The following is a 24,331-nucleotide window of genomic DNA, read 5'->3' on the forward strand; positions in this document are numbered from 1 at the left end:
CCGTTTTTTAAAGATGTTATTACTGTAATTCTTGTTAAAGTTGTTTTATTAGAAAAAAAGCAACACATAATATACTCTCCTTTCCAGTGTTAAACCTTAGACCTTCATCGTCATCATAATTTTAAATTGTAAACTCGTTTCTTTAGAAACAATTTTGCGTTTAGTTTGTTGTCCTTTCCCCACACCTCCGATTAGCACTGTTGTGGATTTCGCACCTGATGATGATTGCTTGTGTTGCAGTCGAAACGTCGTGAGAATTTTTATTGTTTTATATTTATATTATTTTATTATTTCCCGTCTACGTGACTTTACCGAAAGAACCAATAATACTCACTAAATCGTCTGGTGATATTATTTTAGGTACGTATTCAAGGTCCTGATCGGTTGACTTTGTATGCAACACGGTAAATTACAGTGGCGTGCTTTAACTTTGAGGGTCTATCCGGCAACATTCAGAGACTAAATCGAGATTCGCTGGCCAACTATCCCGCGTTTGTTGTGGCGTCGGCAAACAGCCGTTTGGCTTTGCAAAATATTTCAGCATGGACCGGTGGCATTTTTGTTTTATATATATACACAAAAACTACGTGGATCATATCGCCACGTATAAGTCGCTAACGAATAGCGTGGGAATTGCTGGGGTGGGTGTGTTGGTCGGTCGGTTTTGGGAAACAGCATCATGAAATGATTTTGCTGGAGTTCTCTGCCCTGTCACAGAGACGACTACCCCCCCCCCCGTCTTCCTTAGTGCCCCCCGATGTAAGCACAGTGGGTGCAGTGAAGAGAGAGGGAGCGGGTGGTGGTGGTGGGGAAGTGAAATTCGAGTGCGAGTGGATGAATACGCGACCACGCCAGTGCGTGTCGGGCCCGTGCGTTAACGGAGTGCAGAGCGCAGCACACTCCAGACGTGTGTGGACGTTGTATGTCCAGCCCGTTTGTGTGTTTGACTATATTCTTAGGTTTTTTCGGTAAAGTCACGTAGGTAAAAAAAATTAAAAATGATAAATTTTTAAAATTATTAATTACATTTTTTTTTTACCTACGTGACTTTACCGAAAAAACCTAAGAATATGAATCCTTGCAGTCACGATAGCTTCAAATCTAGAATGTTTGACCATACTTCACCACGTTGGTCATTGCGGCGGGGAGGGGAGGGGTGGGGGCGACTTGGGGTATAAATACGTATTGTGTTGCTGCCATCATCATCATGATCATGATGTAATCACCACGTATTGTTTCATCCCGAAGCCTCCCATGCATTGCCTCCCTGCAAGCGCCAGAGCACAAAAGTGAGTCCTTGAGATAACTATCCAAGGAGCGAGTCGCTCGGTAAGGAAGTGATTTGCATCACTTACTCATTTCTCGTTTTTACCGACAGCAGCATTGACGGCACCGAGATAGCCGTGCAGATACATCGAGTTTGTGTTTTGTTTCCTTTTACTGACCCCGGTTGTTTGCCGCACCGGGCAAGGCTCGGGCTGTGTTCGCAGTGGACGCACAAGGGCGTGCGTCCTCCACGCGGGTGCAGAGTACAACAGCATCGGAGGGCGTCACGCACGGCGTGTGTTGTGTGTGTGTTGTGTGCGCGGAAAAGCACGGACTGCTTGCTGCTGCTGGAGTGCAGCAGTAGGAGAGCATATATACTCTTAGTTTTTTTCGGTAAAGTCACGTAGGAAAAAATAATAATAGAAATTAAATAATAATACATGAAAATAATTGATTTAATAAACAATTGATTTATTTTCATTTATTATTATTTTATTGCAATTTTTTTTACCTACGTGACTTTACAGAAAAAACCTAATCCTTGCAGTCACGAAAGCTTCAAATCTAGATGTAGGATCAGCAGCAGCATCGCCACTCGGGAGAGACAAAGGCGGCCGCGCGTGATGCTGACCACCCAACCGCGCTCTTGGCACCGTTCCGGCCTTCATCAGCGTTCGCGAGCAGCACTTTCCCCCACCCCCCACCCCCCATCACTCCGTCAAAAGGCTACAGGCGCGCGGGGACCTTTGTCTATGTGGTCGCAGTGCGCGCGCGGTGTGATGCAGTGCGCGCGAGGAACGCGCGGGGTCGAAGTGAGCAGCCGCTAACGAGTCGAGTGGAGCCGAGCCGAGCGAGCGAGCGAGCGTTGCGCTGGGGATGAAGAAGAGGAGGATGGAGATGATGATGATGAAGACGACGACGACGACGAAGATTATGGCCGTGACGTCACGGCGACGAGCGGATGAGAGTGCCCCATTATGACGTCAGCAAAATCACCAGCACTGCCAGGGAATCATCATCAGCAGCAGCAGCAGGAGCAGCAGCGGCAGGAGCGAGAGGAGGAGGAGCAAAAGCAGCAGCAGCCAAAGCAGCAGCAGCAGGAGCAGCAGCAACAACACTAATAACGAGGGGCACCACGAGGAGGAGGAGAGGGAGGAGGAGGAGGTTGTCTTGCTGATCAGAAGCCTTTATTAATAAGATGGCGACTGAGACTGCGACGCCTACGAGTGGCCCGGGACCCGGTCCGGGTGTAAGAGCCGGGCCGAGACAATGCCGAGCAACAGCAGCAGCGGCGGCGGCAGCAGCGGGAGCAGCAGCAGCAGTGGAGGTAAATGATGGGGGGGAGTGGGGGTGGACAGAGACCTCCTTTGGTCCGGGGCTCATTGATGAAGTCAGTGGTAGGAATCGTTTATCTATAGCACTCTGTATGGTATAGACTACATGGTCATGATGGCGATGATGATGATGATGAGTCGTGGTAAATCCACTGCTGGATGAAGTGATGGGGAGAGAGAGAGACCTCCTTTGGTCCGGGGCTCATTGATGAAGTCAGTGGTAGGAATCGTTTATATATAGCACTCTGTTGAGTATAGACTACATGGTCATGATGATGATGATGAGTCGTGGTCAATCCACTGCTGGATGAAAGTGATGGGGAGAGAGAGACCTCCTTTGGTCCGGGGCTCATTGATGGAGTCAGTGGTAGGAATCGTTTATCTATAGCACTCTGTTGAGTATAGACTAAATGATCATGATGATGAGTCCTGGTCAGTTCACTGCTGGATGAAAGTGATGGGGAGAGAGAGAGTCATCCTTTGGTCCGGGGCTCATTGATGAAGTCAGTGGTAGGAATCGTTTATCTATAGCACTCTGTTGAGTATAGAATACATGATGATGATGAGTCCTGGTCAATTCACTGCTGGATGAAAGTGATGGGGAGAGAAAGAGACCTCCTTTGGTCCGGTGCTCATTGATGAAGTCAGTGGTAGGAATCGTTTAACTATAGCACTCTGTATGGTATAGACTACATGATCATGATGATGATGAGTCGTGGTCAATCCACTGCTGAATGAAGTGATGGGGAGAGAGAGAGACCTCCTTTGGTCCAGGGCTCATTGATGGAGTCAGTGGTTGGAATCGCTTCTGTATAGCACTCTGTTGAGTATAGACTACATGGTCATGATGATGGTGAGTCGTGGTCAATCTACTGCTGGATGAAGTGATGGGGAGAGAGAGAGACCTCCTTTGGTCCAGGGCTCATTGATGGAGTCAATGGTTGGAATCGCTTCTGTATAGCACTCTGTTGAGTATAGACTACATGATCATGATGATGGTGAGTCGTGGTCAATCTACTGGTGGATGAAAGCAAAAACTAGCAGTGGATAAGTGGGCGAGAACAGGACGCCGCCTTGTTGCCTTGACCAATACTAACACACATGTATGTATTGTGTAAAGCGTACGTGTGTGTTTGTATCTTAAATACATGGGCAATGCAAGCCTATTGTAACACTGGTTAGATGCAGATGCTACTGTTGAACGTTGTGTGCGCAGCTGATGTTGGCTTATCGAATGCCCTGCGTAGAACTCTCTATGGGGAGAGTTGGTTATGCACGAATCTACGTATGTTATAGCACGTGCAAGTGTGTGTATTGTAAACACGCGTATCCATGCAGAGTGGATGCAAGAGTGTGTATGTATGTGTATGTTGAACTTCTTTCGCGCCGTACGTAGACATCCGTGCTAATCGGAGGTGCGGAATTTCAACGCGTGGACATTTGCTGATTAGCCGGCGACCCGAGTTCGATTCTCGCTCACGATGATACCTAAACCGAATCTGGATCCTCCCCTAGGTTGGACTCGACCGACAAAAGTGAATACCTGGTGCGGTGTGTAAACATCGCCCCCTGGGGGGAAGACAAAGGCGGCCGGGCGTGGTTTTGCCGGTCGCCCCACCACTTAAGCTGATTTACTGGCTGGCGTGCAGACGATTTGTGTTGCATGTGAACACGATCTACAGGCGAGACCTTCCGAGCAGGCGATTTACACAGCCCCGCAAACGCTCTCTCTCGTATCGTTGTTGTGTCAGCGGCTGATGTTACAGCCATTGATTGAATGTACAGCACTGTGTAGTGTTTTTTGTGGACTATAGTCTACGCATGTATAGTGGATTCAAATGCACGTGTCGTATGAATTTGATAGGTGATGTACATGTTATACACGTCTGGGTTTCCTGGTTCATTACATCTCTACAGCAACAAAAAAACACATTTGCAGGATATGTGTATGCATATGCATACCAGACCGAGGAGTCAATGATTTATCGTTACAATTCCAATGCTGTAGCAATGTTAACCCAAATTGCCATTGACAATTGCATACAATGGGGGGGGGGGGGGGGCTTGCAAGTCGTTACGAGTTGCACAATTACAATGTCTATTGACTCCCCCAGGGTTTTGGCGAGTGTGGACATATCCATGCTGCACACACCTCCTGTACTGTGTACTCCACGTGTTCTCTCTGTGTGTACGCGTGGTGGACGACGTTTGCCATGCAGTTCAGTGCGTGTGTGTGTGTGGGGGTTTTTCGGGTTGAATCTTGTGAACGTATTTCGCGTTGACATCATCGTCGCACGTTTCATTTCCGTTTTCTCCGCTTGGCCAACCGTGGGTGTACGACCGGGTCTGTTTGCACGGTATAGTTTCTATACCTCGTGTTCCTCTCGTTTGTTACAATAATATAATTCATAATTTCCTCTTGTGATTTGGTAGAAACCTTATGATAAGCATTGTTAGTTAGTGATGGAACAAAAAACTGTCATCTTCTTGGTTCTTTCGGTAAAGTCACGTGACTTTACCGAAAGAACCAAGAAGATGAATCCCTGCAGTCACGAAAGCTTTAAATCGAAAAAAAACTGTCTTAACAAGAGGTTACGGTGTATCGATCTCGAGTTGGTCGTTGCTGTAATGGAGCAGTGATTCACAGCCCTTTGTCAATCCACTGCTGGATGGGTTGTTTGACCATACTTCGCCATGCTGGTCAGTGCGGATGAGTGAATGGTGGGGGCCGGGGATGGACCATCAGCAGTGTTGGACGTCACTCGCCACTGATGTTATCCGTGGCTGGCAATACAACGACAGGGTCAGAGTGTGGCCCACCGCTCACACACTGTAATAACAACAATGCGCTTTATAGGGGGTCCTGCATTCGGGTTGGTTTGGCCAGTTCCAGTAAAACGGACGCGTATTTACTGTTTAACCAGGTGAGAGCTAGGTTATGAAGTCAAACAAAACAGTTCACAGCAAAAGAGTAAGAACAAATGATAATTGTCAAAAATAAATGTCGAAAAAAAAATATGTTTTCAATAATCAATTGCTTAACTATAGAATGCATCAATTCGATATTTTACAGTGGAAATGTTCAATGCGTGTCTGTGGCAAACAAGATACAAAGTCGGTGATATCGGAAGGCAATGATCAAACTCATTTACAGATTTCCCAGCGATGAATTCTGGTCGATCATACAACATTGATGGAGAAAGTCACTCACAACGGATGTGTGTATACATAAATGTCATAGGTACATAACATGTGTGTATGTGGACACATGCACGGCATGCATGGCACTGCATGTGTCCATGTATACACTTGCTGTTGCATCAGTGTGTGCGAGTGTCAAAAGCGGATTTGTGGGGAGTGGTGGCGCAGCGGTTAGCACGCTGCGCTATGAAACTGGCGACCTGAGTTCGATTACCACTCACGCTCGACGCCCGTGACAAATAACTGAACCTGTTCTGGGCCTCCCTTAGGTCGACTCAAAATCAAATGAGTACCCGGTGCCATGTGTAAACATTGCGACTAGGGAGACAAAGGTGGCCGGGCGTGGTGCTGGCCACCCACCCCATTGCGTTCCATGCCGGCCTTCATATGTGCTCATTGGTCCCAAAATAATGTTAAATTTATATGGGGTATCTTTGTGGTATACCTTAATAGTTGTTCTCTAACATCACTTGTCTCAACAACCTGTTCGGGCATATAGGGTGACCTTTGTCTTTGTTATGTATATACACATTAAAGGATTCAAGAGATTGACACATTCACTGGCAATAAATAGGCATGCATACATTTGCTGTTACAAAATAGCTGTGTGACTCATCTGTTCTGTTGCTGCGTGTAACATAGATACTGTTCCACGTAACATGTGTACGCAAATGTACAGTGTACTCTTTGTGGAGGAGCAGTGACAATGGTTCGCGTCGAGTGCTATGAACCGTGCAACCTGAGTTCCCTTCATGGCCACAGCAGACATCCCAAGGCGTCAGTGGCGAGTGATAGCTGAACCAGACCCAGGGCCATATCCTCACCAACCTGCATTGGCGAGCGTGATGATTGATGCATCTGCTGCATGGTCAAACCACCCCCCGTGATAATGTGGGGAGGACACGCGGAGTGTTGGAAGGTCTTAATCCAGCAGTGGATTGATGGAGAGTTGTCATTCAATTATACTTTTAGTATTCCGATGAGTATTCGAGTACGGTATATATATCGAACGCATGCCAAGTCAAGTTGTGGTATTTATCGGGGTGTCCATTAGCCTATATCAGGATGATTTCGAACAAAAAAGCAAGCCTGTTCTCACGATAAGTGCCGTTACAGAGGGGCTGATTTAACGGCCTGCAGGATGTTTGTATAAGAGCAAGGTCATGGGTTCAAATGTACGTCAGGGTCCTCTCGACCACATCATCAGCGTTTCTCCCGAGGGGGGGGGGGGTGTAAAATAATCACCCAACTGGTCAATCCGCACCCCTTAAGTGGTGCGTCCACACTGGAGCGATGGAGCCTACGGAGGGACCGGCTCTCGCCGTGGGAATGTGGAATTTTCGTGAAGTTGCTGGCTTGGGACTGACTGCCATTGGAAGATGGGCATTGTGTAAAGTTCCTTGGAGCGTGAGCGACCCAGATGGTAAAATATTTACAGAACCGTGCACATACCCTGCCTGATATCAATGTATACGGCGCAAAGTGGTGACCACATGTTTCACCACTGATTAACCCGGATCATTAAGTATTTCTGTTGCCTATCCTGTGACGGCTATAATCGGTTTTGGAGAGAGAAAGCCATAGCAGAGAGTAAAAAAAATAATTTTGCGCCGTTAATTATTGATCAGATTAACACAACAACAACCACCCACCACCACCCCAGGGACGAACGCTATGTCATCTCGTTTTCCTGTTTCCGTATTTTTTTGAGGACTTGCACACATGTAGCTTTAATTACGCCCAACGTAGCGCCCCCAACTACCACCACCACCACCACGCCCGATACATTTTGATCCCAAGCGATTTCAACATTTACCTCTAGCAGACGGTAAAAGGTGCAGCTCTGCAATTGTCACGCCCGCGCCACTGTTGGGGGAAAGGGGCCGTCCATAAATGACGTCACGTACCTAGGGGGTGGGGGGGGGGTCAGACATTTGTGACGATGGTGGGGGGGGGGGTGAGAAATGTGACGTCACATCAAAATGCGCAACTTTAAATATAGACAACACGTTCTACTTAATTAAATCGACTTTTTAATAAATGTTTTCTCCTACAACATCAGAGTGCAGCGGCACATTAAATACCGCACTACAATGACAATAGTTTAAAGTGATTTGAAGCATGTTTTATTTGGGGCGGGGGGGCAGAGCTTTGTGACGTCATATTTGAGGGGGGGGGTCTGACTTTCTGTGACGCCGTGTGACGAGGGGGGGGGGGTTAAAAAATCGTCCAAAATCGCGTGACGTCATTTATGGACGGCCCCTAAAAAGGCCGGAGTATATAAGCCACACTTTACCCCCCCCCCTTCTCCCCCACCACCACCACCACACGCGACCTGCTTGATTGATGAATTGGTGTGGTCCATATGTACTACGGAGGCGGTGGCATTTCAGAAACCTTTCCTCGCAGTTTCCATCTGCCTCGCCCGGAGATCGACCACGTCCAGTGTGTTTCACCACCCTGAGAGTAACACTACTTCATATTCTTAGGTTTTTTCGGTAAAGTCACGTAGGTAAAAAAAAATTAAATTAATACAAGTAAAATAAATAAAAAATAAAAATCACGACGTTTCGGAGGCAACACAAGCTTCAGTCTTCAGGTGGAAGCTTGTGTTGCCTCCGAAACGTCGTGATTTTTACCTACGTGACTTTACCGAAAAAACCTGAGAATATGAATCCTTGCAGTCACGAAAGCTTCAAATCTAGAAGCAACACTGCTGTTCCAGTATCCTCCCCGTCTGTGTCATGCACTCAATGTGCCGTGATTGGCATTATGAGTCATTACCATGATTTCGTTTCTGGAACAGTGACCTGCGGTAATGAGGACCCTGCCGAATGACCCCTGATGGTGTGTGCTCCCTAACAGAACGCCACATTGTAGTCGTATTTGCACATCGGGGTGGGAAGTAGCGGTGTGAGATTCCGGTTTGAAATGTGCCATCGCCTCTCAGCCACCCACGCACCCACACACTCCACCCATCATCCATCCACCCACCCACTCCGCCCATCATCCACCCATCATCCACCCACCCACTCCACCCATCATCCACCCACACCACCCCAACGCGCACGTGAAAACTTGCTGAGAGACTGGTTTTTGGGGGCGGTGACGTCATGGCGTTGTGTTTTACTGCATGGGTGGCTGCGTCCTTTCGCTGGTTGCGTGTGGCCTCTCGCGCAGACCTTGTCGGCAAGAGGAGGGTGGGTGAGTGGCTGGGTGGGAAGAGAAACGGCCGCGTTACAATGCAGGTCGGAAGAACGCGGTCGCGGTGGTGGCTGTGTTTGGGGGTGGGTAGGTGGGTGGGTTGGAAGAGTGGGGTGGTAATTACGCTGCTCGTGGCTTTGCTTCGCGCTCAATTATGCAGCTATTTCGTGAACGCGCCTTCCTTTTGACGGGCAGCCCGGGGTAAGGCGGGTGTGGGATTGTGGGCACGTTCCAGCGGGCTTGCTTCCTCCTCTGCTCAATGCGGGATATCGGTGTTTGTTGCCGGGGGGGGGGGAAGGGCTCTCTTGTGTTTGCAGGGCTTTAGAGGTGGAAAAGTGCATTGGGCGTGGTGCTGCGCACACACGCACAGAGACACCCATGGCTGTATCGGCTTGTCAGCGCTAAACCTATACCGCAGACACGTGGGTGTGAATGGTGTGGTCTGTGCTGGGCTATTTTGTGTGTTGTATAGCTCGTTATGACTACGGTGGAGGAGTGCGGGGGGCGTTATTTTTTTTATAGACTCCAAGCCGAGCAAACCTCGCCAGTTGTTCGCTCAACCCCGGAGTTTCAAAGCAAACCCCACATTTAGGTGTGGCCAATACATTCACTGTAATACGAATCCCTTCAACAGTGTTGTCAGTCATTCGGCTAACTGGGTCAGAGCTGCAGAGTCAAATCATTCACGCAGTTTTTTATGTTACACGTTGATATACTGAATATTGAGTTAAACATATTTTTTGAAAGCCATTGTCGCAATGTTTCCGGCGTAACCGGCTTGTCATCCTGTGATACCGAGAAAAGAAAAATCCATTGCGGTTGTATTGCTGAACAAAGGAGTCGTGCGTTTGAAGGAAGGTCGTTTCATTTTCAACCAAAATGTATATACTTTTTGAATGCCAGCACGGCTGGCACAGCACTGACATATGCCCCCCCCCCCCTCGCTCTCTCTCTCGCTCTTATAAACCTGACGGGATGTTTGCGGGTGCTCTTTTTGTTGGCCTCTTCATGCAGGAGGGACATGTAGGTCAACTGGACATGGAGAACCTGAGCCGACCGCAGATGCTTTCCCTCCTGAGCTTCTTGGAGGGAGAACTCGAGGCACGCGATCTGGCAATTGAGGTCCTGCGGGTGAGTGAGCAACCATCTGACCCCCACGCCGAGAGAGATTTACAGACACAGCCCTGCTGCCTTACCGCCGATGGGGCTGGGTGGGGAGGGTGGGGAGGGGCTGGGTGGTGAGGGTGGGGAGGGGCTGGGTGGGTGGGGGCTGGTCACCCCGTGGTGCCCTTATAAAACTCAACGTTTAACCTACTCACGCCGGCTTGTGCCCGCCCTCACAGTCGGCCATATTTGCGGAATACACCACGCCGCCGTTGACCCTGGCCATTGACCGAGCAACCCAACGTTCCTACCAGCTCCCTCCGCAGGAATGTGTTAAATAGGTGAAGAAGAGCTCGGGGTGAACGTTGGATGACGTTTCTGTGAAAATATGATTTTATGATTTTTCAGCCCAATTTCAGATTCAAGGAGAATAATATTTCCGTTTATGTGACCCATAAATGCCTTAGTAATTAGACACACCTTGTGTGTTCTTGCGATGTAAATGCCTAAAACGTTACTGTCACTGTTTAATCAGTAAATACGTGCATTTGAATAATTGAATAATATTGTTTTACTGTTCATTTATTACGTAAAGTTTAGTCGGTGAATCAACAGTTTTAACGCAAATATATCTTTCTTCACACGAAAAGTGCCATCACGTGACCTCAGTTTGACGAAACACACTTTGGGTGGGAAAAGCACAAAAGTGATTCAAAACAATCTCATTTTCAGATTGTTTTTATATTCTCCTGAAAATCAGAAACACATCCCTCGTAAGGGCCGATTGAGACCAAAAGTCTATTTTTCAAGGGTGGCCCAGGTCAGAATAAAACGCGCCATACAAATGCAGATTTTTTTTTTATATTTGTAGTAAAAATTTCTGTACACAAGAACACAGGCCCGTTGCAGAACGTTTGGTGACAAACACAACAATCGCATGCAAAGATCCACTAGGCCCATGTACCCAACGCATCCTGGTTGATGGGGGAGGGGGCAGACATCACGGGACAAATGCAGAATTTAAATAATTATAGGATCAATAAACTAAAACAGTGGTTGTGTAGCAAAGGCCATTGTTATTCCGTACTTCTGTGATCCCATGTATATTGTTACCCCGCCCTTGTGAAACTGCACTGACCAGCGTGATGATGGATGTGTGGTCAAATAATCCCCACAACCCACACGGCAAGGGAAAGCCCGCATCCAGTAGTTGATTGGAAAAGAAGATTGAACAACAAGATTTCAATTGAAAACAAAACATCGTGAATGTAAGGCAATGAAAAATAGGATAAAATGAAGGCAAAATATAATATGTATGTGAAATAAATAAAGCATAAATAATGCAAATTCAATACATTTTACATTCGAACAGGGCACTAGTTTAACATTGTGTTACATGTCAAAAGTTCATACCATTTCTTACTTCAATGCCAGGTGTACCAATTATGTTATCATCTGCCCACCTTTTACTCACTCTTGTATTCAAGTCACCCGTAAAGAAATGGTAATGCGTTTGCTTATCTCTTGTGAGAAGGTGGCGGCTATGGGAGGCTTTCATCAAGCAGTGGATTGGCCATGGCAGATGATGATTTAAGAAAAAAATTAGCATTCGTATTGTTTGACGGGTTAATGCAGCAGCCAACCACATGTCAACTTTGACGAAATGTTTCTGAAATGAAAAATTATAATTCTAGATTTGAAGCTTTCGTGACTGCAAGGATTCATATTCTTAGGTGTTTTCGGTAAAGTCACGTAAGTAAAAAATTCAAATTAATACAATTATTTTTATTTTATTAATTTTAATTTTTTACCTACGTGACTTTACCGAAAAAACCTAAGAATAGAAAAATAATAATATTACAAGCCCTTTGTCAATCAGCTGCTGGATGAAGGCCTCCCCATGCCATGTCGGTCATTGGGGTTAATTGACTGTTCTGGTCATTGTCGATTGCTGAAGGGTGAGGAGCAATGCTGCCTGGACTGGCACTCACTAATAATGTTGAACTCAGCTGGGATTCAAATGAAGGTAGCTGGAGTTAGAGTGGAGTGTGCTAAACACCAAGCCCGCTAATCTTGAGAATCGGGCTAATCTAATGTAATTCATATTTATTGAGCGCCTTCACTCAAGGCGCTTGACATAGCTTACAAAACAATTGACAGAATAGAATGATTGAGATGTACTTGCGTACGTTGAACTTCTTGCGCATACCGCACACAGCCAACCGTGCTAATCGGAGGTGCGGGGGAAGAACAACAAACTAAAGACACCAAAAAAAAGAGATTGGGGCATGAGTGACAGCAATAGAGGATACTTGGGGATCACGAAATGGTAGGGAAGGGACGGGAATGAGTGGAGGGGCAAGAGAAGAGGAAGAGAATGGGCAATAGAGAAAAGGTGAGCTGAGGGACAGCTGCCCGGATTTGAACTCAGGATCTCAGCGTGCCTGGCTCAAGGGTGTTTCCTCTTCGCCAGGCACGATGCACATTTAAAAATAATTCCAAATTGTTCAGTGTTGCCCTGCGGCATGACAGAGGCATGTGGCATGTCATTCCACACTACATGGATCTTCTGAAATCTCAGCTCTTGTGCTGCGCTGCTCTTTAGCAAATTAACACATGGCGCCATGATGGCTGTAGAGCATTATGGGTAAACCCACAAAGCACTGACACTAATGGTGCACACGTGTGTGAAGAACAATCTGTTATAGCCACTGGCTTTATTAAAAAGGGTGCACATGTGATTGTTATTTACATGCGTTCGGGCTTCAGAGTCGGCGAGGCCTGCCTGGAAAAACACATTCCATTATTTATATTTGAAGTAGTAAATCACCATGGAACTGTGTACAGGTTTCAATATTATTTTTGATCAGTCTCAGTGCACTGCTGGATGAAGGTCTCCCTGCGCGAACACTATCGTTCACGATCTTTTTGTTATCGATCATAATCACAGAATAGCCATGATTATTTGCACGGTGACTGTGTACAGGTTTCACGTATTTTTTGGAATTGTCGATAAAGCATCCTCGCCGCCCCTGAAGGTGCTAACCTCCCCGTGGTGCCTTACACTTCTCTTGTGTCGTCACATCCACTCCCCCAAATGCTGTCCCATCTCATTGCACACTGTCCCATTGCACGTCACTTGCTCCCGATAACATGCATGCCAGCTTGTCCCAAAATCTCAGGTCACATTCCGGCCTCCCCATTTCCTTTCTATTGGATGGGTCTTTCCAGGTCAAACTGTGATGCTCACACATTTTCTCCGTCTGCAGACAGATGCCGATGCAGTGGTAGTGAGCAGAGGCAGTATTGCGTTTGAAACAGAAATCTGTGCACGAATGGGAGGGGTCGTTGTTGTTTTTTTCCCCCACGGTGACACTTAATTACCGAGGCAGCTTTACTTTGAATTATTCAAGGATCAAGGGGATCGTAAACCAAAGTGTCTTCGATGTGCATATTGTGCACTGAACCCTATTCATCTTAACGGCTGAAGTGGTGCATGCGTGTTAAGTTGTGGGGGGCGCTGCCTTTGTGTTTGCTCTTTGAGCAGTCGGTCACGGACACATTGTGTGTAGCTCGTTATGAAATTATGGCAGACTAAATTGACAAGTTGCATCGTGTGCACTCCCAAAAGCGAGGCCACGTAGTGAGAAAAAAAGTCTATTAAATATTCAGTGACGTGTCAAAACGAATGGTTACATTTTCACAGGAATGATCCTGCGATGCAGTTGAAATTTTTCATCGCTTTTTCCATTGATGTTCCCTTTTCAGAGAAAAAAAAAAACCCCAACCACACACAACGTTTTAAAATGTTAATTTAATATCCGTCAAATAGTTTTCTTTCGCATTGAAAGAATCTTTATGTTTACTCTTCCGCTCGCAAGAGAAAAAGAATAGCGTACAGCTGTTTACGAATAGTGAAACAGCTGATTGGATGTGACAGTCTGGCAGATGCCGACAGTTCCAGCGCTTCAACTATCTTTTGTTTGCAGCCTGTGTAGCGTAACCTGCTTGAGGGTTTCGCATTTCTATTTTGCTATTGTTACTATTAGTTTGATTTTTCCAGGTAAGGCCCAATGAGCTACGCCGCTCTTTTTCAGAAGCGACCTGGCCACATACTCTAGATGCACGTTTATAAATGTAGAGGGAAAAACCAGAGGACCCGGACAAAAATCCACACGACCATGGGGAGAGAGACCCCGCAAACTCCTAATATACAGGCGTCGGGCTCGGGATGGAACCCACGATCTCCCGTATACCGGGCGAGGCAGTTAACATCTCGCCAGTGGAAGTCTTTGTCGCCGACCCGTCCAACTGCACCGATCACGCAGAGGGATTCTCGCTGGCATTATTCTGTGCAATCCAGATTTGTTGATGTCAAAACGTATTGACTCAAACGTAACCGTACATGGCCCCGTAGCTTGCCAGCGCGCGAGTGAACGAATGAAAGCGTTCGAAGATAATTTCAACTCGCACCCTGTTTTTCTTTTTTTCATTTAAAAAAACAAATGACGGTAGTTTTATGTTGTTGGAAGAGCAGTGACGGCAACAATAAGAATAACATCCTTCCACAGCGCATTGCTGAATATGGTCAACAACCGTTGAAGCGTTAACATGGCAGTGTATTATGAAATGAAAAAAAAAACACACATTATAAAAACATGCAAATGTTAGTTGAACATTTAGAGCATTTTAAAATGACGTTTAGGCTGATATATGCGGACACGGTCATCAATGCCATATTGAGTACAGTAGACCCTACGGTAGTCAAACTTGTTTTGTACCATCATTGTGTGCGTGACTGCCCATAAAATGTGTCCATATGCGTCTTGGATAAGGCGAATAATTTTTTTTTTCCTTTTAATGGAACCCTTCTGTTCCTTCAAGTGAGTTCAGCGCTTCCGACGAAGCTGTGTGGTGACAATTAAGGTACGCGAGCGCTTTGCACAAGTATTTCCTCCTTTCCGTGCAGTCACGAGCGCCTGGTATGAAAGCCGACTGACCTTGTTTCGGTGGCACGTGCGTGCAATCTGGAATCTTGAAGGAGAGAGGAGGGGGGTTGATGGATCAGACCGAGATGGAGCCATTTAACTAGAGGGCAACGAGAAGTGTCTGTACCGTGCAAAACAACGGGGAGGCTTTGGCGGGTCGATTTTTGGGGATTATAAATTTCTACCCTCGTATGCATGGCATATTTGCAGGCACTGGTAGAGGAGGTCAAAACGTACCTATTTTCATCCTCGCAGCAGCTGCTTTTCGGCTCGCCATCTAACAAAGACGGTCAACGCATCGCGCGCTTTCAGATGCGCCTCTGCCACCGTCTGGAATGCCCATGTGTGGAAGCCGCCGGAGCTGTGGACTTTTAAATCATCTCGATTGAAAAACTCATTTCTTGAGAACTGCTCTTTGTGTTTAGAGAGGGGCTGTCTGCAGCTCCCGCACGCGTTAGGCCCCTCCACCAACAGTGGCACTGTCCTTGAAGTTGATTGGTCCACACCCGAGACAGCTTTTCTTAGAGCCTAGTCTCCATTGGTGTTGCACCAGATGACGCCAAAAGGCGTACAACTCAAAAACAGCGCACTATCAGAGTATTGAGAGCTCGGGGTAAGCATTTACACTATGAGACCTCCTTTACCAGTGGCAAAATATAGTGATAGGTTTTTTTGTTTGAAATTTGAGGGCATCACCCCTCCCATTTCGCTGCTATTTTTGACACATCGGGGCAAACATCCGAAAAGGGCAGAGAAAAACCCGCACCATGTTGAAAGTGCGGTGTGTGGAAGGCGTCTCTGTCTAAATAACGACATCCGAGTCGTTCTTTAATGAATCCAAATGGGGGGGGCTAACAAACGAAGCCTCGCCCGCCCGTACGTTCGTACGCCTCTCGCTCAGCGAGGGTTCGTCATCTGCACTGTAAATGGCTTCAACGCATCGAGAAGAAGGGAGAAAAAAACCACCCCACAGCCTACGAACAATGGGGGCTTGACAGCTTTCTGCAAGGGCAAAGCCTTCACCGCGCGGCAGATTGCCCCATAAAGCGCAGTTTAAAAATAAAAAATAAACCCCATGGGTGAAGCATTACGCGGCGGCGTGTTGCTGGCGGTGGTGGGTGTGGTGATTTTATGAAGTGGCTGGCTTGTCCTTCTTGCCTCGCGGGTTGGTCGTGAACCCAAGTGGCACGATCCGTGCGGTTGAATTCGGGCTGCTTGGCTAAAGAGGTGGCCCAAGTGCCGGAGAGAGTGGTGGGGGTGGGTGGGTTGGGAATTAGCTCCAACGTTGTCCGCCCTCGGATTTTAGCATCCTGTTGTTGTTGTTGCTGCTGCTGCTGCTCACGGGAGTAAGTCGTTGAGCTGCGCAAACGTCAGCCGAGGACGCGGCGTTCCGCGGGGGGGATGGTGGCGCGGAGCGTTTTGCACAAATCCAGTTTAGGACTTTGATTTGCTTGTTCTGCGGCTGCCTCGTCAAATGTTGTGCAGTTGTTGCGTGTGCGGCTATCGGAGCGTAAACGCTTGACGGATATCGGGAGACTGGGGAAGCGTCGTCGTCAGCCATTGTCTATCCGCTGCTCGATGAATGCCTCCGCACACCTTCGCAATCCCGTCGTGTTGAGTCGTAAACTATTTAAACTAAACTATTTTTTATTTTACCAGGTAAGGCCCCACCGAGCTTTATAGCAATCTTTTTCAGAAGCGAACTGGCCACATTATAAGCCAAATGAAGTAGCTTATGTGGAAATTTATAGCAGCCAAATACTCTAAAATGCATGTTTGTAAATGCGGAGAGAAAAACCGGAGGACCCGGAGTAAAATTCACGCCGCCACGGGGAGAACATGAAAACTTCAAATATACAGCAGCAGGCGTCGGGGTCGGGATCAAACCCACGACCTCCTGTATACCAGGCGAGGTAGTTCATATCTCCGCCACCGTGATGATGATGAGGAGAGAAACATGAAAACTCCAAATACACAGCAGCAGGCGTCGGGGTCGGGATCAAACCCACGACCTCCTGTATACCAGGCGAGGTAGTTAACATCTCCGCCACCGTGGCACCCATCTAAACAATTAATTTCTCGTAGCTTCATCTCCATGGCGGTTGTACCTCTCAGGGGCATTCTTTCCCATGGCATGCAGTCACCGCACCTCCGATAAGCGCAGTTGGCTACGTACGGTGCGGACTAAGTTCAACGTACATGCAAATACATTGTGCAGTGGTCGCCCCCTTTTGTCATATTCACAATGTTACGCTGCGTACGTTGATGACGTCGCCTGAAAGCATAGTCGAGGGAGTGGAAGGTGAGAAACTCCTGCGATCGTCCTTCATTGGTTATGGCTCACGAACCCTCGAGCGTGGAGTGCGGTGTTGCGAGGCGAAGAGTGGGATCAGGTGGGACGGAGATCTCGAGCCATGGAGCCGCCCTCTGTCAGAGAAATTGAGAGTCGCCCATAATACGAGCCGTCGAACATCGCACGCGTTCAGATGCGCTTCTGCGGCCGTCTGGAGCGCTCTTCCTTCCGATGTTAGGAAGCCACTGGAGCTATGCACTTTTAAGTCATCTATATTGTGTTTAGTTTGTTGTCCTTCCTCCTTACCTCTGATTGGCATGGTTGGCTACGTACGGCGTGAAAGAAGTTCAACATACATACCACTGTTAATCTATTGTGAGTGGAGTGGTGGTACAGTGGTTAGCATGTGCTGCCTTGCGAACTCAATGCTCCAGGTTGATTCTCAACCACGGCTGATATCAGTGGCAAGTTCTCTTTGAACCGGGCCTGCCCTTCCTGCTCCCAGTCACCAACTCGCACTCACCAGGGTGGTGAAGTATGGTCAAACAAACCCCATCACTGACATGGCATTGGGGAAGCCTTCATCCAGGAGGGGATTGATAATGGTTGGAATACATTTTGTATTTATTTTATTCTCCTGCAGTGTAAGTTCACCGCACCTTGTCTTAGGGCTCTAAAATAACCTCGTGTTTATTTGGGTGCAGCATTGTGTTCAGCCTGGCACAACAACAAAAAGCCACCACGAACACCGCTGTAATCTCACAAATGAATGTTCGCTATTTCTGAGGTTTCTCCTGGAATGGAGAAGAAGAAAAAAAACTATTTGGAGATCATTGGCAATTTACAAAAGCCGCAAGTGCAGTAATGCGCAGAGCGGCCAGAAAAAAAAAACAACGCGTAACCGGATCGCTTTGCTATGTAAGAACGTTTTTGTCGGTCTGTACGGCAGATTGAAGATCAAATTGGCAATCTCTTAAGAGTGTACAGTGCCTCCCCGTTTGAGTCCAAGTTTGGTCAAAATCTGTATGTGCGGTTTTTATTTCAGCTGTGCCGACAAAGAGAAACAAAATAACTCTCCGGCTGAGTTCATTACTGAAGTAAATCCGCATTTCCCTTCAAAGGAATGGGTTGTGTGTGTGTGTGTTTGTGTCCGTACATAAATTGTGGCACTGTTGCGTTACGAGCAGCGGTGTAGCGGTGATGGCACTGCGCTTCGAGCCCAGTCACCCGGGTTTGTTTACCAGCCACAGCTAACATCACCGCTGCGAGTGATGTGCGAACCGATCCTGGATCTCCTCTAGGTTGACACGGCGTAAAATGAGTACCTGATGCTGCGTGTAGAACATCAGCACTGGTGACACAAAGGTGGCCGGGCGTGGTTCTGCCCACACACCACCTCCTTGTGCCGCTGCGTGCCAGCTTGCGGAGGTGCATTGCTAACCGCACTTTGGCTCAGCAGTCTACGTAAGCTGTAGAAAGCCGTATACAATTAGACGTTATTTGCTCGATGCTAGGCGAATACTTTATATTTAGCAGAATATATTACATGTACCACTTTGAAACGCGTTGTTGGGAGCTTGGCGGTTATGGGGGTTATCGTTCCGCGTTTTGAGCAGCGTCCAAATTTAGCGCTTACTCAGGGGACGTGGCATAGGAATTTGGAGGCACGAGCTTTGAACAATTTGCCTCATATTTTCGGGGTTGGGGGGGGGGGGGTTGGCTTTGGGAATCTCTCAGCTTTGAATCCAAGGAAATTGAGTCTGATTTTTAGACACTCACCGCCCGGTCACTCGACATGCACACAAGTGTTCTTGGTCAGCGGTCGTATCGCGCGTGAATTGGGATAAACGACGGTTATTGAAGTAACGGCCAGGCAGATGCGAGCCCCCCCCCCCCCCGTTGCCTTGAATCGATTCCTTAAAACATCTTAATAATTTATTCTGAAGTCGGTGGATCCTACCACTATCTTCAATGTCATGTTGCAACACGGTAATTCCTAAACTCCTCTTGGTTCTTTCGGTAAAGTCATGTAGAAGGGAAGTAATAAAATAATAAAAATAAAACATAATAAAATAATTCTCACGACGTTTCGGCCACAACACAAGCAGCCGTCCTCAGGTGAAGACCAGGTCTGTCGAGGCTTTTATTACTTCCCTTCTACGTGACTTTACCGAAAGAACCAAGAAGATGAATCCCTGCAATCACGAAAGCTTTAAATCGAAATTCTTAAACTGTTTTGGTTTTTGTGGTTGCGACGCACAACGCTGACGTGATTTTTGTTCGGGTTGCGCGACCTACGTGTCGTTCCGCACGATGCCCCCGACGTTTCGCTCTCCGTGACTGGAGCTTCTTTTAAGGAACTGAAAAAGCTCCCGCCAGCACATGGAGGGAAATGTCGCGAAACGTCTCGGAGTGTCTCGAAACGGCGACTCCACATTGGACACGATGCCGAACAGCACTTTGTACAAAACGAAAAAAAAATCACATCAGAGAGCTACAATATTTTTTCATCAAAAAAACAACAAAGTACCCCCATTGCCTTGCAACCAGTCTTACATCGTGACGGGTCAGGTGTTACAGGCCTACGAAGGCTGTCGCGGTGGAGGGATGTCAACTACCTCACCTGGTATACAGGAGGTTGTGGGTTCGATCCCGACCCTGACGCCTGTATATTTGAAGTTTGCATGTTCTCCTCGTGGTCGCGTGGATTTTTTTTGCTTATTTGGCTGCTATAAATTTCCACGCGATAAGCCACTTGGTTGAGCTACCATTTGCGATGCCCTTTTCGCTTTTGAAAAAAGAGCTCTATAGTTCAGTGGGCCTTACCTGGTAAAAAAAAAAAATGTTTAAACAGCTTAATAGTTTTAGTCTGACTGACAGCTCAGCTGCTGTGGTTTGGTTTTGGACTGAGTGCTACCACAGATTGCTGAGCATTAATAAAATCAGCCGAGCCATTTAGTGGTGCCCAGAATTCGTCCCAGGTTCGCATCGGCGATGTTTATCCTCTGACGAGAGCGCGAGCCAATCAACTCTCCTGTCTAAAGTGCATCGGAGAGGTCGCGTTCCAACTTCTGTGATGAAAACTTAAGAGATTTAAAAAAAAGAAGAAAAATGTGGCCCGTGTTGTTTGGGAGACTGGTATCGTCGGATGAATTCCAGTGGCGACTGTCGCCAGCAGTGTGGTTATTGCTCTCTCATGCGGGCACGATCGGGGTTTTATTGGCACCAAGAAAAAGATCCACCGGGTAAAAAGCGCGCGAGCTTGTTTCTATCTTCCCCCGCAGATTACCTGGGAAATTAAGGCCGTGCTTTCAAAAGCACTCTCTGAGAATGTCTCATCGCTGCAGGGAATGGGTACCCTGGTAACACGGTGCATTGTGGGATTGGGCAAACCAGTTCTCGGTGTGCTTTTTTTAGTCTTTCTTCTTCTGCTCTTTCCGAGTTTGTGCCTGCAGGGATATGCGTCTGTGGTCCCTGAGCTTATATTCGCTGGGGTCATTACTGTACGCGCTTTTATGCTTAAAGTGACAAATGATCTCCCCAGCGACGCCGCCCAGGAAATCATTTTACTCCTCCAACGCCGATTGCACAGAAAGAAATTAAAGAAATTGCTGCAAATAATGACTGCTTTAAATGTGCGGGTGGTTGTCGGTGAAAGCGGTGGAGGAGGGAGGGGGGGGGCAGTACGATGGTTTTGACGAGAGCGCGCACCGTGCAGTTGAGCGTCGCGGGTCTAATTTCACTGCTCGGGCAGCGGCAGATCGCCCGGCTGTCGGCATTAATGCAGCAGCAGCAGTCCCGCAGGCCTGCTGGTCCACTCAGACAGCGCTCCAACTCGCCTTTCGACAAGATCAGCAGCCACAGCAGCAGCACTGCATTCGATGCAACACATCCAAGAATAATAGCAAGGGATCATGTAGGAAATCGTAAATGTTCCCAATACGTATTGGTGTTGGCAGTCGTGGCAAGCCCGTGTCAGATGTGGCAGTGCGATGTTACAGGCCAAAGGGGCTCTGCGATGGGAGGTGCAGGAATTTTAGTTTTTTTTGTGTTCTCTCTCTCTCTCCTTGGGGCCGGTAGGCAGCGGGAAATTGTGGAAGGAAGCTGGCATGAAGGCCGCCTTTGTCTACTCTGCGGAGAATTGTTTACGCTGGAGAGAGTGAGAGGAACGGCTTTCGAGAGGTCGTTATTTATTTATTTGACAAAAAACGTGTGTTTACAGTTTTGATGTAAAGAAAAAGAGGCGGTGCGCTGAACTCATCTCGGTGGCACAAGCGAAGCTTCGTGTTGTACGACAGCCACAACGCTGCAGCTCGCCGGACCTGTGACAAGTTGTGGTCCCCTTCTCGCGGTTCGATGAATTGTCATTGTTCCGACGATCTGATTCTGTGCTTGTGAAATCTCTTGTGACTGCAGGGGGTTCCTCCTTTTTTTAAAATCCTTTATATTAAGTTCACTTGCTTGCTTGCGTGCTTGCTTGCTTGCTTACGACCGTGCAAATCTTTCGGTCGTTTTTTAACCCACTTCCCGTGATCCAATCGAGCTGACATTTTCCACACAGACTCGTTGTGCGAGACAATTAATGTTCGTGAAAAAAAATTCCCAAAATTTTACACTGTTTAGGGAAAACAAATTAAATATTTAATTACCAATTGCTTAATACTGGCAGACAATCATCTGACCCATAGGTGGCAGCCATCTCAAGCCAGAGGACGAGAAGACTCTAGCCGCCACGCATATAAAGGATTTATAGTGAAAAACTTTGTTTTTACGGGTTTACTTGTTTTCTTCCTATATACATTTGTGTTTGCACCCGCAGGACCCTTTGTACAACAACGATAATGTTTTTTTTTGGTCGAACGCCCTCGTGTTCTTAACCGTTCGCAATTCCCCATGGGCCTTGGGAACTGCGAATCTTTAAGGCGACGAAGAGTCCTGCGGGTGCCGACACTGACGGCTGACTAAACCACCTCGCAACATTTAGAGCCACGAGTTAATCCGCTGCTGAACGAAGGCCGTCCCGTGCCGTGGCCCTTCGTGGGGTTGTTTGACCGTACTTCACCACGCTGGTCAGTGCGGGTTGGTTGGTGAACGGCGGTGTCCAGGACCGGTTCAGTTGTTACTCCGATTAGCACGGTTTAAGTTCGCACCCGTTACACGCAAAGTGCTCGCCACAAATTAACCACAACACCTCGCTAATCTCGTCAAGGAGCATAAACCGTCACACCAATTGTGGTCATCCTCGCAGCAGCAGCAGCAGCAGCAGCGGCTTTTGGCTAACCATCAAACAAAGATAGTGACCGCATCATGCCCTTTCAGATGCTCTTCTGCTGATGTTCCTTCTGATATCAGGAAGCCACTGGAGCTATGCATTTTAAAATCTAGTTTTAATTATTTTTTTTTCAAACAGTTGTTTTGTGTGTTTTCGTTGTTGTCCCCCCCCCGCATCTCCAATTATCACTGTTGGCTATATACGGTGTTAAAGACGTTCAACATACAGACATTATTTTCTACTGCTGTCATTGGTGGCCAGGAATGAATCTCAACGGGTTAATGAGCGCAATGCGCTAAACGCTGCACCACCACGCCTTGCTCAGCTGCAGCGTTTAAGTGAACCGATTACACATACGAATTTAAAATAATTGTGTGTTTTCACGCGCACGATTTGGCTTTAATCGATGCATAGTTACGTGCCAACAGGCCACGAACCAAAGAACCGAATCGGAACACACCACAATACATAGTCACATATGATGAACTAGCCTATGACCAAATCACAATAATTGTGCCCAATCCCATCGGATCTTAACAGCTAAGCAGCATTGACTCTGTTGGTGCTTGGGCGGGTGACCACCAGGGCTTGCCAGGTGCTGTAGGTGGGAGGCTGCGAGGTGTGGCCAGGAGATTGCCGTGCCGAGCGTCACCTCCACGTGTTAATGTGCAGGGGTAGGGGGGGGGTCTTCTCCACTTGCTCATGTTCCCTCGCACAGATTGACAAAGTCATTTGTTTAGAACTGATTTGTGTGTGTTTAGTTTGCTGTGTCCCCCCACCCCGTCCCGCACCTCCGGTTAGCTCGGTCGGCTACGTGCGGTGCAAAAGAAGCTCAACGTGCGTATACGTGAAGCCAAACAATTCATGAATGGAATTGGCAAAATTATCCCAATGCAACAGGGCACTTGTGAAAGAGGGGGGGGGCAGGGGGGGGGAGAGTCTTTAGGCTCCCGTGAGGCGTCCCCCGGGTAGAGTGATTAGCTCTAGATTTGAAGCTTTCGTGACTGCAATGATTCATATTCTTAGGTTTTTTCGGTAAAGTCACGTAGGTAAAAAATTAAAATTAATAAAAGTTAAATAAAAATTAAATAAAAATCACGACGTTTCGGAGGCAACACATGCCTCCATCTTCAGGTGGAACCGTCACAGCACGATAGCTGTATCAAGTGAGAGAAATACCAAGAAAACAGTATTTGTATATATACTGGTTGAGGGTGGGAGGAGCCAAGGTAGGCCCTGAATATTATTTTTTGTGAGGTTCGGTGCGGCTGAAGCAAGCTGCTACGTGACTTTACCGAAAAATCCTAAGAATAAGAGTGATTATCGTCATTGCAGATGCGTCGGTGTGCATCGTTTACCTGAATGTGGCTGCCTCTAAATGGGGACGAAGCCAATTCTAAAACGCTGGTCATGCACCGCAGGCCGATGAGCGGGAGCGTTGGTGGGTTACACGTGAGGCAGATTCTCCTCTCTGTTGCAGTAAACATCTCTTTGCCGTGGCACCCTTTAATGTTTAATGTCAACGCATTTAATTAACGTTGATGTTCATCAATGATCATTCATGCTACTGGCCTGCTCAACCTGGAAGGCCAGTATTCACAGCAGTATGACTGTGGTAATGGTACGTTTTAACGTAACTTTAAGCGGCGTACATCGTTGGTGATATTCA

General features: G+C 47.4%; 1 protein-coding gene across 1 annotated transcript in view; it reads left to right on the forward strand.

Moving 5' to 3' along the window:
- Positions 1–1,820: 1,820 nt before the first annotated feature.
- Positions 1,821–24,331, forward strand: part of LOC144729421 (CTTNBP2 N-terminal-like protein) — a 47,482-nt gene continuing 24,971 nt past the window's right edge. The window contains exons 1-2 of the mRNA XM_078609692.1: positions 1,821–2,593; positions 10,020–10,136. Of these exons, the coding sequence (XP_078465818.1) occupies positions 2,465–2,593; positions 10,020–10,136 (246 nt within the window). The 5' untranslated portion in view covers positions 1,821–2,464. The remainder of the gene's footprint in view (positions 2,594–10,019; positions 10,137–24,331) is intronic.

Source organism: Lampetra planeri, chromosome 32, assembly GCF_965212315.1.
Source record: "Lampetra planeri chromosome 32, kcLamPlan1.2.h2, whole genome shotgun sequence".
NCBI lineage: Eukaryota > Metazoa > Chordata > Hyperoartia > Petromyzontiformes > Petromyzontidae > Lampetra > Lampetra planeri.